Source organism: Pagrus major, chromosome 18, assembly GCF_040436345.1.
Source record: "Pagrus major chromosome 18, Pma_NU_1.0".
Classification (NCBI taxonomy): Eukaryota; Metazoa; Chordata; class Actinopteri; order Spariformes; family Sparidae; genus Pagrus; species Pagrus major.
Genome location: NC_133232.1, coordinates 36,870,502 through 36,889,413, shown reverse-complemented (window position 1 = coordinate 36,889,413; position 18,912 = coordinate 36,870,502). Strand labels below are relative to the sequence as shown.

Sequence of the window (18,912 nt, the reverse complement as noted above, 5' to 3'; positions counted from 1 at the left end):
AATGCAAAATATTCACTAGATTCACTTTCTGCTTTGTGAATATTTGCTGGTTTTGCTCATCTTGTATGAGAGTAAACTCATTTTCTTCTTTGGGTTTTAGACTCAGCAAACAACAACAACAAGTAAAACAATATGAAGACCTCGGCGAGGACTCTGGGACAGCTGAATACTAAAAATACTCACTGATAGTTGTTTTTATACATTTTCTTTTGGATAAGAGCGGCGATAGCTCCAACAGAAATAGCATAGTGTGTCGACATAACTTAAAATACAGTATATATCAAAAAACAAAAATAAAGTCATGCACATGTGTAATAAAAACAGTTTGGAGTACTTTTCCTCGTTTTCTCACTTTTGAAATGAAGCCAGATGGTCGGCTTCAAAGCTTCCAACACAAGAGCCTGAAATCTAAAGTGGACTCTGGAGGATTTTGTGTCTATGTTCTCATCATTCACTGAAAGTTAACAATACGTTATTCTCCCCAAAATACATTTACATAACCTTGAGCAAGACACTGACGTCCTCCTACCTGCTGAATCATTATACGTTGCTCAGGAGCTGCAGCTAAAATTAACAACAACACTGAGCTCTGGACAAGACAGCGACCTGGAACATGTGTGACAATAACTTGCTGTTAGACACACTGTGCTGTTGTTCTCTATATATAATGCTGCCAATGTGAAGCCTGGAGACGCATCAGCACTTTCAGGAGGTGTCATTCGTAGTTTCTCTTCTGAGTCAAATCTATAGCTGCGTACATGAGGGTGCTGGATTTTTGCTGGATGATGTGTGTGTGTTTGTTTCTGCATGTGTGTAACTTAGCGCACCTGAATGTGAATCGAGGAACGCTTGCGACTGACGGTGAGTCATCATCACCATGGTGTTAAGCCTCCCGTTCCCGAGGGAACAGGGTTACCGTCTCTTCACCGCTGGGGATTTTTATTTTTACATTTGAAAAGCAAACCAGGACCAGGCTCACAACAATCCTCCACTCCCTCTCTCTTCTCTCTCTCTCTCTCTCTCTCTCTCTCTCTCTCTCTCTCTCTCTCTCCTCCTCCATGACTGAGCTGAATCACACACACACACACACACACACACACACACACACACACACACACACACACACACACACAAACACAGCAGACGCTACACGCATCTGCTCATTTCAGAGCACCCATCCTTATCTATGTCTGTGTGATATTCAATATGTTTCAGATATCAAAACATGAACCTATGCAGATGAGATGAAGGGGACATTTTCACAAACTCAATAACAGCCTCTCTGCTCTGTCATTTGCTGCTGAACACCACAAACTGTAGCTGCAGTCTTTGTCTCTCTAACTTCACTTCTTAGTACACAGAATCAAGTGTGGACAACATTTCCTCAGATGAATCCCTTGCATCCTAAGAGGAACTGGACGTCTTTCAGTCGCCTACGATATGATGACTGAGAACCTTCATCAACACATCCTTTGCATCCTTTTTTCCTTTTTAACTTAATGCAATAGTTTAACATTTTGTTAAAAACGTTTATTTCCAAGATTTAGAGTAAATGAACGATACCGCTCACGTCTATGCGTGGAGTTTGGAGCAGAGCCAGGAGTCAGTTAGCTTAGTTACTTGCTGTAACTTTTTAACAGTTACTTCATTGAATCTTGGCGTCGCAGCGAGGTTGCCAGGCAGTCAGTGGAGACTTTGCACAGATGTTGTTGACAGTAAACACTGACTGAAAAAATGAGAAAAAGTTGGAGAACGGTGAAACAGCTGCTTGAGTCTCTCTACAGCTAGAAAATACTCCCGTTAATAAACCTGTCACAGCTCTGGTTTTAACGTTTATGCTGCTCTGGACATTTGACAAGAAAAGATATTCATCGATGACGTTCAATATCTGTCAAGCACTGACTTTGAGTTCCTTAGACGTGTTGCATCCAGATACACTTCATATTTTTACATTCAGTTGTTTTAATTTGATGAACTGATGTGCAAAAATAAACTAAATGGGTTTTATTACTATAAAAACCAAAAAAAAGCAAAACAACGGTGAAGGCAGGTGGTAGCACCCGTAACATCGACTATCACAGCAGGTCTTATTCCTACCAACACCTCTGAAACTAAGCCATTAACCATTTTGTGTTCATCTGGAGTTACGTGGTTTCCAATATTAACTGCCCATTACTTCTGTGCATTGTCACCACTGGTTCATAAGTTGTAATGTTGAGGGTTTTTTTACATTTCTGTTTGTTTTGTTTTTTTCGATCACACAAACAAGGTACAGTGTTAATTAGTGCGCTTAACTGATATTCAAAGGGGGATTTTTGAAGTGTGTACTAAGCCAGGCTAGCTGTCCACCCTTGCTTTCAGTCTACGCTCCACTAATTGCCTCCTGTCTCTGGCTTTATACATAACTCACAAACATGAGAGTGGTATTTATCTTCTCATCCAACTCTGAGCAAAAGAGTGTTTGTCCCCAAATTCTGAACTATTATTTTAAAGCTGTGTTATATCAAGTCAGTGAATAGCCGACTGCACCCAACATCTCTCACAGTTTACAGTTGCGACTGGTCCCGCCCCCCTACTGTTAATTCCCATTTGAACGTTTTCTTTTAACGATACTCTCAATGTTCTTCAAGAAACAAGGAAGTGTCCTGGATAATCTAAGGATACCATAGGTTTGTGGTATGGTCTTCAGTTTCAATTATTAAATGCTGTTTCAAAGAAATCATGTTTTATTCTTTGAGTGGTACTCGCTCTAAATGCTACAGTATCAATGAGCCTCAGTCACTGATGCTATGGAGAGGAGAGCCACGCTGGAGCTACAGCAAATCCTTCGCTGTTGCAGTGGAGAAGAAAACACCCTTTTTGACACAAATCATCCGAAATGACCCAGAATTCAAAAGTGAACTGATGTAAACTGTTAATGTTTTATTATGTTTATATGAAATGAGATCTGTAGCGCACGCTCGCTATACATATATATATATATATTTACACACCACACCAACGCATGTGTTTTTCAGATTTTTCTAAAATTCAAGTCCATCCAAGCCTTGAATTGTTCCCACTGCCCGTCACCTCACAGTACCTATGCAGAAAATACAAAGAACTTTTATATTTAGAGTCCTGGAAGCCTCACATGACTCCTTCAACTTCTCAACTCTATTGGAGATAAAATATTTACGATACAGATTTGGTATCAGTTGGTTCTGCGGTCTTCTTGGTAAGAAGTGCCACGATAGCAGCACAAAAGCACCGCCATTCTGATCTCGTACAAAAGCTGATGTTTTGAGAAGTGTCTCGACCCAATAATTTGCCTATTTTCAAGACTGTGGTTTACATTTAAATTTTTATTTAAAAAGCAGAGGCCACAAAAGAGGCCTGTGATGAAATTTTCAGAGAGAGGTTACCAGTAGTTACATGCCGTGGTGCACCAATGTTCAGCAATCACATGCAGAGAGAAAACTATTGTTGAAGGAGATGGTGAGATAACAATTTTCTTACTGACAGAGATTCAGTCGAGTACAATGAAGAACTGTTTGACTCAGTGGGACAAATCTTCTTTTTTCTTTTCAGGTTAACACATTTTTTCTTTGAGGTGTTAAAATGCATTTTGGGAAATGTAGGAAAGCAATAACTTAACTGGAAGCAGACAAAGCACGTCGAAGCAAAGTGGAGATACAACATTTCATCATGAAGTCAGTCTAAATGGATCGAATGAAACAGATTGAGGTTTCTGAACATCCAGAATCTCTCACCACTGTAACATTACAGTAGTTGGGACACCAGCAGCACGGTACTGACTGTAATGGATATGTCACCTGCAGGTTGGGGGTTAAACACTTTGGAAAATTGGACGCCAGAAGTTATAAAAACTTTACCACATAACACAATATACAACAGAACTAGAATTATTTGTATGCCTCCGCACATCGGTCAAGTTCCTGTTCCAGAGCGACGGCGTTGAAAAATGGCAAGAACATTTTTTGCAGAACTTTATGAGGTCACAATGAGCTTGACCTTTGACCTTTTGGATATAAAATGTCAAAACTTCATCAATTTATCTTATTAGAAATCTGTGATCTCTGAACGTGTGGACAACCCGACCGCCGGCCGGGCTGCTGTCAGTGTGGAGACATAAAGAGGCTCTGCACTCCAGACTGTATGAGAGGTTTGTGGAAGAGCCTCACTTTTACATAAAACTACAACAGAAAAGATATTCTACTGATGCATCTTATTGAAACTCACCTGAAAGAATAACTGAACAGAACTACGGGAGTTTTCTTTAAAAACAATTAAATTATTTACAATTAAAACAGCAGCTTATTGCATTATTGGTCTCTTTTCTTAATATAACAGGACTTACTGTATCTCTTTGGTCCATCTTCGAGGCAGAAGGAGAGCGTGAGAGTGGCGTCCTCCTCAAAAAACTCTGTAGCGAAGGCGTCCCACCACAAACTGTCACTTTCCTGTAAAAAGACAAAAAGAAGACAATACTTAGACGAACCTGGATCCCATGTTTATCTTGAGAATTACCTGTAGTATGCAGTCTACAGTGTGTAAAAGCACATCGCTTCAGGTACCCCTCTCAAACAACCGTGGTTTTATGAGTATGAAACTCTTCATTTTCTTCTATTATTTAATATCCCAGTGAATTTCCTTTATCCTGGCTGCTCTTGTGCTATTGCATTTTCTTTTTTACATAAATGCAATATTGATTCATTCTGATAAGACAAAGATATTGTGGTCATGCAGGCTTTTCTATGAGACAAGATACAAAAGAACCGTTTTTATATATATATATGAAGTCAGCAGTGCAGGGCAAGTATTCCCTTTATTGTAGATTGGCTTGTTGTTGTTCCTTTTCATTAAAGTGAATTTTATGAGCTGTATTTAAATCACTGTTTTTACATTTGAATTTATAAAAAGGCTTCAACGATCAAGTCTGAACAGCAAAACACATTTTTATGTGTGAAACAAATTATGACATTATGTGATGTCTTTTTATGAAAAGAGATCGCATAATGGGAGGAAAAGAACAAAATGCTAATTGTTAGATAAAGACAAAGAAAGCATATTAAATGAGTCTTTAACATAAGTTTAAAATAGTGATCTTAAAGTTGATGTTGCTGCTGAGATAAGCCTCTCTGTGCAGGTCGATGTAGGACCAGAGCCTGGAAACACACTTTACTTTTCTTAAGCCTGGACTCTGGGAGAGCCCCGCCTGAGGATAACTAGACTGAATTACAATCTGAGCTCCACCAGCTTTATAATTCACTGCTTCTTCTACTTTTTGGAGAACTTTAGCTTGTACCTTGTATCATTAAAATTATTATAATTATCTGGAGTAGCAGCAGTCGTGATGGTGGATTTTATAGTGATTTTCTTTCATGTATTAATAAACAAGTGCAACAGTCGTAGTTGCCTATTAGTAACAGTATCATCAGTAGAAGCAGTTATAATAGTTAATAACAGAAATAGTAGTTTTAGTAGCAGTTATAGTGTACCGGTGATACCAACAGTTGTACTAGTTGCAGTATAAGTAACAGCATTATTAGTGGTGGCTGTAGCTTTAGTATAATCATGTGTACATGTGGTTCTAGTAACCGTAGACGTTGTAGGATTTGTAATATTAGCAGTGGCTACTAGTAGCAGCTATAGTAGAAGAGATAATAGCTTTATAGTTATAGCAGCAGCAGTGGCTGTAGCACTAATAGCTGCAACACTAGCAGTAGGCTACTAATAGTTTAGTAGCAGCTACAGTCAAAGTACTAACATTAACACTAGTGATACTAGTTGTAGTTAATGTAGAGGTAAAAGTCTAGAAGTAGAAGCTGTGGTGCCAACAAACAGTAATAGTAAAGTAATTATACATCAGTATTAGCTGTAAGTTACTAACAGTTTTAGTAGCAGCTACAGTAAGTAACCGTAGTAATACTAGTTGTTGGATTAACTATTAAAGTAGAAATGTTAATGACAGTGAACTAGTTGTAGAGTGTTAGCTCTGGTAATAAGACACAGAAGCTGCAGTCGTCTTCTCACAGCAGGGACGTCGACTGAGAGAAAACACATTCATGTTAATCTATTTGCCCTGAAATTACTCCTCTAACAGCCCCCCCTCCACCCACTGATGTTTGACTGATGCTAATGTCCTCTGACACGTTATGACAGATCACTACGTTTCATTCGGTGCAGGGCTGAGCGATGACTAGCTCTTCCCAGATGTTGACAATTAGCGTTGTCACCATCGAGCAGTGTCAAGCCCGATAAGCAGCGACCGGAGTGCCCCGCAGGTCAACGAGTCTCAAACACCACGAGTCGGATTTGAAGAGGAAAGGACGTGTTGAGGAGACCTGAACCTGGACCCTCATCCAGCTGGTCGATCAATAGGTGATCATGAGTCAGAGGCAGACCAATCAGCTGAACTGTGGACTACAGACTGAACCAGGACTGACAACAGTGGACTTCTAACAATTATGAAGACAAAGATTCATCCATCGTGAAAAAGAGATCAGCTGCAGGTTAATTGTTTATAACACGTTTCAAATAGATGTTTCAACTTTCATCGTAAATCGAATACTTTTATTCCAAACTTCTACCAAGAAGAATCAGATGTTATGCTCCAGAATACAAACTGTAGCTGAAACAAATGCATTTAACTCAAATAAGCATCATCCCTCAAAGATGACACTGAAAACTAGAGCTGCACTAATTAGTTGGTTAATCGATTAGTTGATCCAAAAATTGTCATTTATCAGCAGAAATGAAGAGTCTTTGGGTTTTTACACTGCTGGTTGGAATAAAAAGACACTTGGAAGACGTCACTTTGGGCTCTGGGAAAGTGTGATGAGCATTTATCACATTTGTTTTTTTTACATTTTAAAGGCCAATTAATTAATTAATTAATTAATTGTGAAAATAATTGTCAGATTAATTGATGATGAAATTATCATTAGCTGAAGCCCAACTGGAAACTGGAATAAGATACATTCCCACATATCTACTTGGCCGAGGGCAATTTCTACTCGCCCCCTATTAATTTGTTTTTATTTATTAGCAGTTATTGATTATCAACAAAGACTCAAATTAATTGTCATGTTTAATCTTAATTTAAATAAATGTTCACTTGTGCTTCAGCTCATAAATGTCTCTATTTCAAGTGCTGAGTCCGTACTGCACATGTGCAGCTGTCAACAGAGAGGGAAGTGTGCCGGCTCCTTCCATCATCAGCTCGAGAAAAAACAACACGTTTAATTCAGTTTTAAAACTTGCACCACTGGGCACAACAACATGGCATCCCACGTGCCCCAAAACTTCAGGCAATTTATATTTTTGAGCCCTGCTGATCTAAGACAGGCTTTCACTGATGATAATTTTCATAATCGATTATTCTGTCTGTTTGATTAAATGTTGAATCATTTGGTCTATCAAATCTCAACAAACTGCTTGTTTCCTGTGTTACTGTGCATTTACACTGATGTGAAGCTGAGAGAAGCAGCCAGTCGTCACATGTTAGCAGCTGGAGGCAGCAGATTTTTGGCCTTTCAGATTTAATAATGATTGATTAAATAAAACAGAAACAATTTAAGTTTTGTTAAATCTACCGCAGTGGTTCAGCAGTTACAGCCTTTTAATGTTTGACACATTTGACCATCCTTTACCCTTCAACAAGATTACAGCGACTAGTTATTTCAGCATCATGTTACTGAGTATAAGTGTGTGGCATGAAAACCAGAGACGATGGTTCATTCAGTGTTTCTGCTTAAATGACAGAAAACATAAAAAACACATCACCACCCACCCTCACTGGAAACAAATGGATGTGTGGATGGATGCCGAGGTATTCTCTGTGTGTGCGCCTGTACCACTGACCAGCTGTCCACTGGGAACCAACTGCATGAGCTGTCGTGTGTGTCTGTGTGTGTCTGTCTGAGTGTGTGTTTGACTGACTGTGTCATACTGTGAGAATCAGCAGGTGGGGACAGACAGCATGTGTGTGGTGTCTGTTTCATGTGCATCTATTTCAGATAGATGGACAGAGAAGAGTGACACCAGGACAAACAGACAGACACGCAGAGACAGACTGCTGCTACTCTGCATTCAGATTGAGTTCAACCCATAATCCAGCACCATGAGGGGGCGGGAGCTCCTGGGATTGACAGTCAAGTGAAGGATGAACATGACACACACACACACACACACACACACACACACACACACACACACACAGCAGCTCTGTGGTCTCACTGTGCACCTCGGGATGATCCTGCTCTGTGCCGTTAATACTCTGCTCCTTGAACCAGTTTTAATGACACAAAATAAGAGGAACGTAACACAGAGATCAAAATCACTCCTGTGACAAATAGCATCTGTATTCAGCATTAAAGGATAAGGCCGGAAATGTCCTATATTTTTCAGATTATCAACAAATCCTATCAGGAGGCCAAAACAAACAATCCCTCTGAGTCTGTTTGTTCCAACTGAAGACGTTCATCTTTAAATCTACAGAAAAACTCTTTAAATCATTTAACTATGGATTAATATATATTTGGGGTGGTTACAGTTACAGCAGCAGGACGGTGAATGTGATTGACTCATAATAACCTACAGTGGCCATGTTCATCATAATGAAGCGACGTCACCCAGTGCACGAGTGTGGCTGATTTATGCTACAGCATCCCTGGTTAATGATGATCGACCACCGCTGCTGTTCTGGTTCTGTCGCTCCGTCAGTGGTGGACGAGGCATTCAGAGTATTTACTTAAGTAAAATAGCAGTCCAGCATTCAAACTACTTTCACTAAAGTTATTAAAAAAAGTACAGAAGTACAAAAGTACAAAAGTACTGGCATCATTACACATTTAAAGTACCAGAAGTAAAAGTACTTATCATGAAGAAGGTTTGTTTCAGGGGTCGATCAATTAAATCGAAATTAAAGAGACTGAAAATCAATATTAAGTGTAATTTCCTCAAGTCCTGTTCTTCAGTACAGTTCTGAGGTACTTTAATGGAGTATTTCCACTTGCTGCTACTTTATATGTTCACTCCAAAACATCTGATACATTTAGTTAATAGCTACTTTGCAGATTCATATTTTTAAGTGTTGATAAGCGATTGATTGTGTTGTCTACCCATCAGATATTGTTTTGGATGAGACATTGTGTGAATTTGCAGATTCAGATTTTACACACAAAGCAAATTCTAAAATATGTTGTTAGAGATTAAAGTACTTCACTTTAATGCTTGAAGTGTATTTTGTTGCTCTTTTTTTTTAATGCAGGACTTCTTCTTCTGCTCGTGTTTTTATAGTGAGGTAGTTGGTACATCCTCCCCCACTATCTAAAGCACAAGATAATAAAATATATCTATTAATACAATAAAAGGATACATTTATTGTTTTTTTCGGATTTCATGGGATTTGTTACGAAGAGTGTCATTAAAAATATCACATTTTTTTTAACATATCGATTCTAAATATTTGAAACTGTTTCAGTTCTCATTTGTCTGCAGTATCAGTTCAGGTACCGGCTCTGCTTTCTCACTCTCTCTTCCCTCCGTATTTTTAAGCACCTTCTCTTTTAAAAAAGTGTGATATTCAATGTTTACTACATTCATTCTGCTCCTTTCAGCTACAAGCCAAAGAAAAGTTCAACCTCGAGCCTTCTTCTTTTCTCCTTCAATAAAAATCTAAAAAATGTATTCCCTTATTGTTGTGTCAGTTTGTCCCTGTGGTATCAAAAATGGTTTCAAATATCAATATTTTTAGGTTTTGTATCAAAGTTAGAAAATTCCAGCAGCTTGATAACAGCAGCTGACGATAAGAAAAGTACAGAATATTACAAGTTTCATCCTTGAAGTCCATCATTCACATTTCTTTTCTGTTTCCAACAGAGCTCCACCTGATCGACTCTGTGTAACTTCTCCTGCTACTAAAACAGGTTAGAGGATTTCATGAAAACGTGTGATCCCCATTTTGACATAAACTGCCTGGATTTAGTGTCGGAGATAAATTTCTGGAGTGCTGTCATCCTGAGGGCTCCCATCTCTCTGTTTTATAGACTCTGGTATTCATTAAGCCTCCTCTTACTGTTTTAATGAAAAGCGTTTTACTTAAGCTCCCACTTCTGTGTTTTACAGAGTACTGTCTTCCTTCAAATCCCTCTTCAGTTTAACAGAAGAGGGTTAGTTAACCTCCCCCTCGTTCTGATTTAAACTGTTTCACTCACAGTGACCACTGCTGTGCGATGTGGGGTCTTGATAAGACTCACTTTTACTGTCATTTTCCATTTTTCTCCCTCTGTGCTCTCCTGTTTCATGTATTTCCCGAAAACAAAACATAATATTTTCTGTTCTAACTCAATGGAGTTCATTTTGGCAGTCTAGTGATATTTGGCTCGGGCCTACAACCACCCAAAAAGAGCATGTATTTCACAAAGAGCAGAGTTGACAGCGGTGTCAGCAGGGTCCAACCATAGATGATATGGTTTAGTTTGTGTCTCTGTTGAAAAGCCGACCACCCAGACAACAGAGAAATCTGAAAATAACAAGCACATTTCATGCCACATGAACAACATTCATTCTCAGCATTCACAAAATAAAATAAATGGCACTTGGCAGTTTCATTGCTCTTCGCCAAATCACCTATTTTGTAAATTAAATATGCATTTAGTAGCGCTAGCTAATAAAGCTAAATGTTTCTCTAAACATTTAGCTTTCCATTATATGTGGGAACAGTCTATTTAGAATCAGTGACCATTAATCCTCCAAACTGGAGCTTTTGGGCAGCTTTTGGCCAGCATCTCGCCAAGTTGTAAAACGTGGCTGGCTGAGCTGTGGACCGGCCAGGTTTGGCCCGGATCTAAAGACAGAGGAGAAGCTGGATCTGAGCCAGACAGGCCGGAGAATAGCTAAAGCCTCGCCGGTGGACACAAGCCATATGAATCCTCTGGCTGCAGCTCCCGGTGCTGTGGATGCTGTCTTCAATTTCAATCCCTCCACTACTGCAGGAAATGTTAGGAGCTTTCTTTTACTCTGTCCGCGGTGGCAGGTTGTAAACTTGTAGATGACACATATTTGAAAAAGAAGCCTTCACTGCTGTGTCCTCCAATATCCCATCAGCCTTTTCTTTTTGTTTAATATGTGCATGTCTCTCTTTACATCAGCTCCCTCTCTGTCTCTGTCTGTCTCACGTCCCCTCTGCAGCTGCTCGCTGACAGACAACGTCCTGCCTTCATTTACGCCCACGGACTCTCTGACGAACCACGTGGCGTGACAATGTTTGTTGTCAAATGCTACAAATCAGGCCGACTCCAAGGGACCCGAGGTGAACCGACATGGTCGCAACCGTGACGGCCGTCAGCCGATAAGGCTCTATTGATTCAAACGGATCGCACCTCATCTGGAGGGGATTTATCAATGTGTCAATTGCCCACTAGCCAACCACAAATCACCAGCGCCGGCCAGGCCCCAGGGATTTACAGGAAATCCAGAGGATTGGAGGGACAGCATGGGGAGGATCCACAGTAAATAGCAACAGAGCTGAGGGTTAAGTCCACGCATATAGAGACGTCCATACGGGATGGATAGGCAGATGACACAATGAGGCGAAAGAAAACACAAAGAGGAGCTCTACTGTGCATAAAACAACCCTTTGTACTGTATATTAGTGCCATATCATGATATGAGACCATCTTATATTTTGATTTTGTCATATGACAAAAATTGTGAACAATTTAAATCATAATTTGTCTAACAAAGTCCACAAAACTCCATTTAGCATCACAGATGACAAAGTAAAGCACCACATCCATATATTTAAAGGAAAAATGCACCCAAACACGAAAAATCATTCATTGTTCACTGATGTGCGTGCACAAGCTCGACCGCACGAGTTGGGATCTCAGGGTTTCTAGAGACATTGAATTAACTGTATGCAGCAATTTTATGTTGTTGTTTTTTTTGGGTTGTTTTTTAACGTTTTAAAACAAGTCCCTATCTACTTCAGTTGTTCAGGACGATGCTCCAGAAATGTTTTGTGGACTACAGAAATCCTCCCAGCTGGGCTGAGTATTTCATTTTCATTTTCAGGCGAAATTGTTCTTTCAGAAGCTGAAACATGGAAATATTTTAGATTTTTGCTTAAAAATGACCAAAACGATTAAATTTAATACCAAAATAGTTGGCAGCCAACCTTTTTTCAATCGACGTTTCGATTAATTGACTAATCCTGCAGCACTTCATGGATCCATATTGAGTAATTTGGTCAAAAATATTGTGATATTTCATCTCCCGGCCCTGCATACATGCATCTATACACAAAGATACGCATACATACTCATGCTGTGTGCAGAGTACATACATCTTTATTTACTGCACAGATATTGTGTGCATTCATGCAGCCACATAACCAAAGATCACACTTTTCTTCCCTCACTCGATCTTTCTAACAGTCCATAAACCACTAATGTCTCTATGTTAAACATGAACCATTTTCCCAGCATGCTTTTGTCAGTCTGTATTTTTGCTTCCAGCCTCTTGTAGCAGAAAAGCCTCCAAGAGTGTGGGCGTGTCTGGGGCCTGACCTTGGAGAATTACCAATGTCTGAAACCCCATTCAGCTCCTGAATAGCATGTAGCCCAGCTGAGGAAGTTTCAGTGTTTGTCAGAGATTCAAACAGCCTCAGGTTATTGGGGAGCAGAACAGCTTAACAGAACCAAAGAGTGTCTGGATGTTTATGAAAGGATCTTTAGTGAGGTAGCCTTTGTTTGATTGTGTGTAGTTGGCCATTGACATTTCAAATAGATGTTTAATAAAAATGTATTTTTTATCTGGAGACAGTGACGCTTCCTGTGCACGATCGTGATTATCCTGATTTTTGAAGCAGACACTCTTCTGCAGCAGCTCGTTAATGTCTGAAATATCTACGGTTCAGATATTCACATATAAAGTAAACCTGCACGGCTAACTCAAATTTTTATAGAAATTAAAGTTTATTAAAAACATTTGCAGTCTAATTCAGTAGCTGAAGCAATTCAACCCACTGACAATGAATCAAACAACAACTGAAAGGTGAACTCAGAAAGTTATTTCACAAGAAAAATATGTTTTGCTCTATTCATCTTTTCAAAAGTGGTTACAAGGTTAATTTATTTGTCTTTGTACGAAACTGGTTGCAAAACTAAATTTAACTAAGTTAAAGGTTTTAATAAAGTTAAAATTTTCTACTTTTGCGGCAATTTTACATCATTGCAAATTTAATTTTTTTGGCCTTTTGGACTTTATGAGTCAGCTGCACAATCACAATACAGCTTTACTGTATAATTTTTATTTATTTATTTTTTTTATTTTAGAAGTTTATTGAGCAGGGACAAATACATTGTACATTGTTTCATATAAAATATAAAATGGATGCCATGCATACAGGTTTCTAGTCAAGACTAATTTGCAACCCCTGTCCCTGGTTAGGCCTTAAGAGTTAAACACGAATAAGAATACAGAATGAAGAAGTGCTGCAGGGTCGAGCTGGCGTACAAGTGTTTGTCTCCAGATGTTTGTTTGCACGTCATTGAGATTTTAATAGTTTCTTTAATGAAAATTGTGACTCAAACTATGACTTTTAAACCACATTGCACGGATCTGTTCCTGAGGGTTTTTTATTCATTCTTTTGAAGAGATCAGAACAAATAAACAGTCACTTACTAAACAGGAGTTAGATGTTCGATCCAGCGACAGTAATCTCTGTTATGGAGTGTTTGGTCAGGAACACGTCTCCTCCCGCCGTTCATGCAGTAAAAGAGCGAACAAATTTTCGACCCCTGCCCATTTCATCCAATCAGGACAGGGATCTACACAAGGAGGCGGTCCCGTCTGCTCGTGAACACGCAGAGAGCAGGATCCTGCGGTTCTGTTACCTACACCGGGATGTCGGAAAACAAGGAAAGCTACTGATTCCAGCGCTCTCAATGACGGCTTAAACTACCAAACAGGTCGAGCGATGAAAAACACTTGAAGGAAAGAAAGAAGCAAAGAGAGCTGCCTCGAAAAAAAGAAAGGAGTCGTGGAAGTGTGGTGACGAGGAGAGGAGGGAGGGAGCGCTAACAGAAGTCACTAAAACAACAGCAACAACGCTCTTCATCGTTTTCTCATCACTGCAGTCTGGTTCTGTGCAGAATAACCCTCCTGACATGTTGGTCACTGGTACAAAACTGAACCACATGTGTACTGATTCTATTAAAGGGTCCGGGGCTTTAAGAGTTGTTGTGTGATGAAAAGTTAACGTGTTGCTGCCTTCGGCCACCAGACGAGCTTCAGCAGATCAGGAGCAGATGAATGAAGCGTCATCGCTGAACAGCCGCTGCACGTTCAGGATCAACTTCCCTCTTTAAATGAAGTCGGTGGAGAAGTTCACACCTTTAATTGCAGGTCTGCCAATTTACCTCGCATCGCTCCCATTCTCTCTCTCTCTCTCTCTCTCTCTCTCTCTCACTCTCCCTCTCCCTCTGTGTGTCAGAAGTCACCAGAACCAGTCAGAGTCCGAAACATGTGAAGATATTTTTTTATTTATTAATATTTTATTTAATCATCCATTTATATAATTTAGCTTTAATAAGTAGCATAAAGTGACTACAACTCTTATTTTGTTGTGCAATCCTGTTTGTATGATGATAATTCAAAGTATCTTGAATTTTGAAAATTCATTTGAAAATCCCTCATGTGATGTCACACTCATGTGATGTCACGCTCATGTGATGTCACACTCATGTGATGTCACGCTCATGTGATGTCACGCTCATGTGATGTCACCCTCATGTGATGTCACGCTCATGTGATGTCACGCTCATGTGATGTCACACTCATGTGATGTCACGCTCATGTGATGTCACGCTCATGTGATGTCACGCTCATGTGATGTCACACTCGTGATGTCACGCTCATGTGATGTCACGCTCATGCGATGTCACGCTCATGTGATGTCACGCTCATGCGATGTCACACACAAAAATTGTTTGTCCCCCTTTTTAGATTGTTTAATTTGAATAATCGTTAAAACTACAAGATAAAAAAATAAAATCATTAATTCCAGCTCTACATATGCAAAATAAAAGTTCAATAAGCACCTGAGCAACGAAGACAAACAAAAATAAGTCAACAGCCGCAGCAGAGACGCGTGATCACGTTCAGTGAGGGCCACAGCGATACGTTTAAAACAAAAAGCATTAATGACGAAGCACGGACGTGAAATTATTCACCGCCCCCATGAGAAATTCAAACCAGAAGGAAGGTGAGGATTCATGTTCTGACTCGGACACACTCACATTATTCTGCCCGTCCGGCCTGGATTCTCCGCTGCCGAGCTAATTAGAGCAATAACAATCAACACACTTCTACCAGCGTGTGACAAGACACTCGATCAATACTGGATTTCATCACATGCTCAGAGATTCAGCTCAGTTTAGGTGAATGAGCTCTGGTGTCAAGACACATCCTGACCTGTTGCTCATTAATCTGATCAACCACTTTCAAAATGATTCATAATATTCATAAATGTAATTGTTTTGATGAATATTACAACTTAATTTAGAAAATAATACTTTTTAAATTCAATTTTTATTCAAACCAGAAAGTTAAACATGAATACAGTAAAATATCACAAAGTTCTGACTCATCTACAGTCTTTTTGACAGGTCACATTATCTTTAATTATCAGAATTATAATTATAATAGGTGTGTTGATTTTTAACTCCACAAAAAATATTTAATTTTGATGTTTCTTATTTGCTGCATTCACCGTTTCCTTTCTCATTCTGTGACTCTCTCTCGACAGACGATCAAATGAAACACGTCGTTACCTTGAGTAACATCTCTCTGGATTTGAACATTGGTGGAAACATTTAGGAAAATGTAAGAACACAATGAAACAAAATATAAATTTGAATTTGGCAATGTTACATATTATAGCAGCTTCTGTTTATCATGTTAAAGTCTGGGCTTTGCAAAGCATCCAACATGCATCTGCCAACTAACAACAGTTCATGTCATATATCAAACAAGAGTGAGAGTGAATGTGAAGCCGCTGATGTTCTGTAATCTGTAATTATCATCACAAACCAACATTATTCGAGTGCCAGAACAAGAATGACAGTGATGAATGTCTTGATATTAGACCAGAGGTCAGCTACAGTGTGAAGCTCCCGGAGGTGTTCGGCATTCAGTGCCTTGCTTAATGACACTTCAGTCGAGCCGAAACTTGGCTACATGCAGGTTTTTTGGCAAAGAGTTTGTGACTGACTGATGCTGAAGGAGAGCGTGCACGCTCAGCAAGTGTTTTCTGACCAAATATACAAAAACAGTCAAGACCAGTAACATTCTGTAGTCCATTCATCACTTATTCAGAAAAGTTAAGTCCATCCTCTCAGGAAAAAACGGCGATCAAGTATTCAAACAGCTGATCAGCAAAATGACGAAACAGCCAGAAACCAGCGCAGAGCGGAGGCTGGCTCCTGGTGTAACTAATCTACAGTACAGCGCGTCTCCCCCGTGTTCACTGTATCCCTGCTGCACTTTTTTTCAGCTCAGTGATGAAATATTCTGAGCCTGAATTTAGGTACACAGCACAAGTTACACTGCTCTCTACAAGCTATGTGCCATCAAAGCCATTCCATTTTAAAGACTTAAGTAAATCTCCTTCGACGAGCTCATTGTGTGTCTGTAAGGAAATGTTTGGTTCCACCCACAAGAGGGGACAGGAAACTAAAGTATGATAGACAATACTGACAGATTGAAGGTCATGAAACAGGTGGAATTAAAATTAAAATGTATAATATTGTTTACAAAAATGTTCCTGTGTGTGAGTAGTTTGTCACCACTTCACTTAGAAACAACCACTGCAGGATATGAAGAAGAAACATCCCAACAAAACCAGAGAACGGCTGAAACAGACAACAAACAATCCTTAGAAATGAAAGAAAAACGAGGCGTTAAGTCGCTTCATCAAATCTCTAAAATTAGTATTAGAAAGTTGAAAGGTGCAATATGTAAGATTTAGCCAACTATCTAATTCATATTCCAAATAAAGAGGGGGACGGATTTTACCAGAGCAACCGCTAACTGCTGCTAACTGTAGCTGCTGTAAGCTAGTGAGCTCGGTTAGCCATGCATCTAGCGGTACAGACTGGGAGCTCTGAGCACTGGGGGAGTGCTGGTGTTCACACTGTGAGCACAGGAGCTCTGGACCAACCAGACAAAGTGATATTAGGTGACAGGACAGCCTGGGGCTAGCTGGTTAGCATTCTAACTTCAGCAGATATCTCTGCAACACAGGACACAGAGGTCATGACGTCAAAATTGCAATTTCTGTTGATAATTTTAGTTTAGTTTAAACGTTTTCATCAAAAATCTCGTCCCAAACCTTTTTTTGCCTCAACCTAACCAAACCTAACCTTAGCTTTGTCAGATCATAAAACATATGTTTTCGTTCCAACAGTACTTTGCAGAGGGCACTGACAAGCTGACTGATCGATATAAAAATGCTTATTTGTGTTGTTCTACAGCGAGATGCAGTGAAATGTAAGAGTCCATTTACTGTTTTAAACTGCTGTTTCATGTATTGTGTATCATATCTGAGGATACATGAACGGTTCTGAAAACAATCCTGGAGGCAGGTTTCAGCGTCTCTCACTCAGGCGCCCTTCAATACACCGGCCGTAGGCAAGGATCCAACCTGTGACCTCTTCGCTTCAGGACGGACTATCTGACCACATCGAGGAGAGAGAACAACAGGACATAGACGAACTACAGGCCCGTCTGTCTCCTCTGTTATCTGAGCGACAGTGCAGCCTGGAAGGAACCGAGGGAAAGGGCCAGGAAAAAGGTGGGTCTATTGTCCGAGCATCCTGCTGGATGTGACTGACGCTCATTGTTTGGCCTTGTTTTTTTTTCTTCATAGGATTTTCTGGGAACATCCTCTCAGAGCATCCCACGTACAGTGTGACATTACTGGAGCAACATAGTGAAATGAGACTATTGTGTGAATATGTGTCAGTAAATATACACACTGGAGATCATATCCAAACATGTTTACGTGTCTTTTTAATGCATCCAGCAGATGTGTTTATTCTGCATCCCTTCAGTTATATTAAGAGGTAATGAAGGAATTATGAATCTTACTTTAAGAATTAAAGTGTGATTACGTCATGAATTTCTAAATTAGAAAACAGAGACAAGAAGCTTTTAACATGCTATAATTATTAATAATAATAATTAATATAATTAACCCCAAAATAATTTAGATTTTAATGAATGAAACCTCATAAAATAGACGGATCTCAAAGCTGTACTTTACCAACTCTGAACTGATTAACCACAAATACAGATTAATGTCAGATTTGATTTAAGTATTATATAGTATTATATATTAAGTATTAATAAAGTTTATGGTCACTTTGACAATAGATTTGACTCGTGATTCACTGGAAAAGCTTTTTATTTTCTGTCTCTTGTGCCGACAGCTGTGAAACGTCTGGATGACATGATAGTTGCTTGATTCGTGAGAAACAACATATTTACTGCCTGTTTTATCAGGGCTGTTTTGAGGTGCATCACTAATGGTCAGCCTTTTTATTCATTATTGGATCGATAATAATAAGCCTGCAATAACTGTTGTTTCTTTTTTGGCCACTCGGGGGCAGTGGAAACAAGCTACGAACACAACACTGACATAACGACTTTTAAGTCGTGACTCGGTAGCAAACAGTTGCTCACAGTATTCACACATCCTGCAGTAACGAGCAACATTAACATTTGAAGTTGTTTTTCTGGCCACCTGATAAATGTGTAATTAGAGCGGCAATGATTAATTGATTAGTTCTCAACTACTTAATTAATTGCAAACTATTTAGAGAATCAATTAATTTGAATAAT

At 39.4% G+C, this 18,912-nt stretch overlaps 1 protein-coding gene across 4 annotated transcripts in view; it reads right to left on the bottom strand.

The window, feature by feature from the left end:
* ldb2a (LIM domain binding 2a) overlaps positions 1–18,912 on the bottom strand; it is a 112,988-nt gene that overhangs the window by 81,065 nt on the left and 13,011 nt on the right. For all 4 annotated transcript variants that reach the window (XM_073487316.1, XM_073487317.1, XM_073487314.1 and 1 more), the window contains exon 2: positions 4,361–4,463. In XM_073487316.1, coding sequence (XP_073343417.1) covers positions 4,361–4,463 — 103 coding nt within the window. The remainder of the gene's footprint in view (positions 1–4,360; positions 4,464–18,912) is intronic.